Consider the following 370-nt stretch of genomic DNA (forward strand, 5'->3'; position numbering starts at 1 on the left):
TCCCATCCCCAGCATAGTCTTTATGTGCAAGGTCCTTTTCACTCTTCAGAACTTCGAAATGGCTTGTGAAGGAAGTTTGGAAGGCAAATTATCACTACTGAATTTGCAGAGATGAAATCTGCATCAGCATTTTTCCATGCCTTTCTCTCCTAACTGTAAATGGGTTGGATGTGGAGTTTTACTGTCTTTGTTTGTTCTGAGGAGTTTCAGATGGTGTTGATCACACAGTGCATTTCACACAGATTATTTTCTTTGTTCTAGCACTTCCAGGCCATGGTAAAATCTCTGGAGAAAGAAGCAGCGAGTGAGAAGCAGCAGCTGGTGGAGACTCACCTGGCTCGTGTGGAAGCCATGCTGAACGATCGCCGCC

The 370-nt window shown here is 44.9% G+C and overlaps 1 protein-coding gene across 1 annotated transcript in view; it reads left to right on the forward strand.

The window, feature by feature from the left end:
* The window catches only part of APLP2 (amyloid beta precursor like protein 2), a 49,624-nt gene that overhangs the window by 36,944 nt on the left and 12,310 nt on the right, over positions 1 to 370 (forward strand). The window contains exon 10 of the mRNA XM_005427889.3: positions 262 to 370. This exon is cut by the window's right edge and continues 12 nt beyond it. Coding sequence (XP_005427946.3) covers positions 262 to 370 — 109 coding nt within the window. The remainder of the gene's footprint in view (positions 1 to 261) is intronic.

Source organism: Geospiza fortis, unplaced genomic scaffold, assembly GCF_000277835.1.
Source record: "Geospiza fortis unplaced genomic scaffold, GeoFor_1.0 scaffold140, whole genome shotgun sequence".
In the NCBI taxonomy this organism is placed as follows: Eukaryota; Metazoa; Chordata; class Aves; order Passeriformes; family Thraupidae; genus Geospiza; species Geospiza fortis.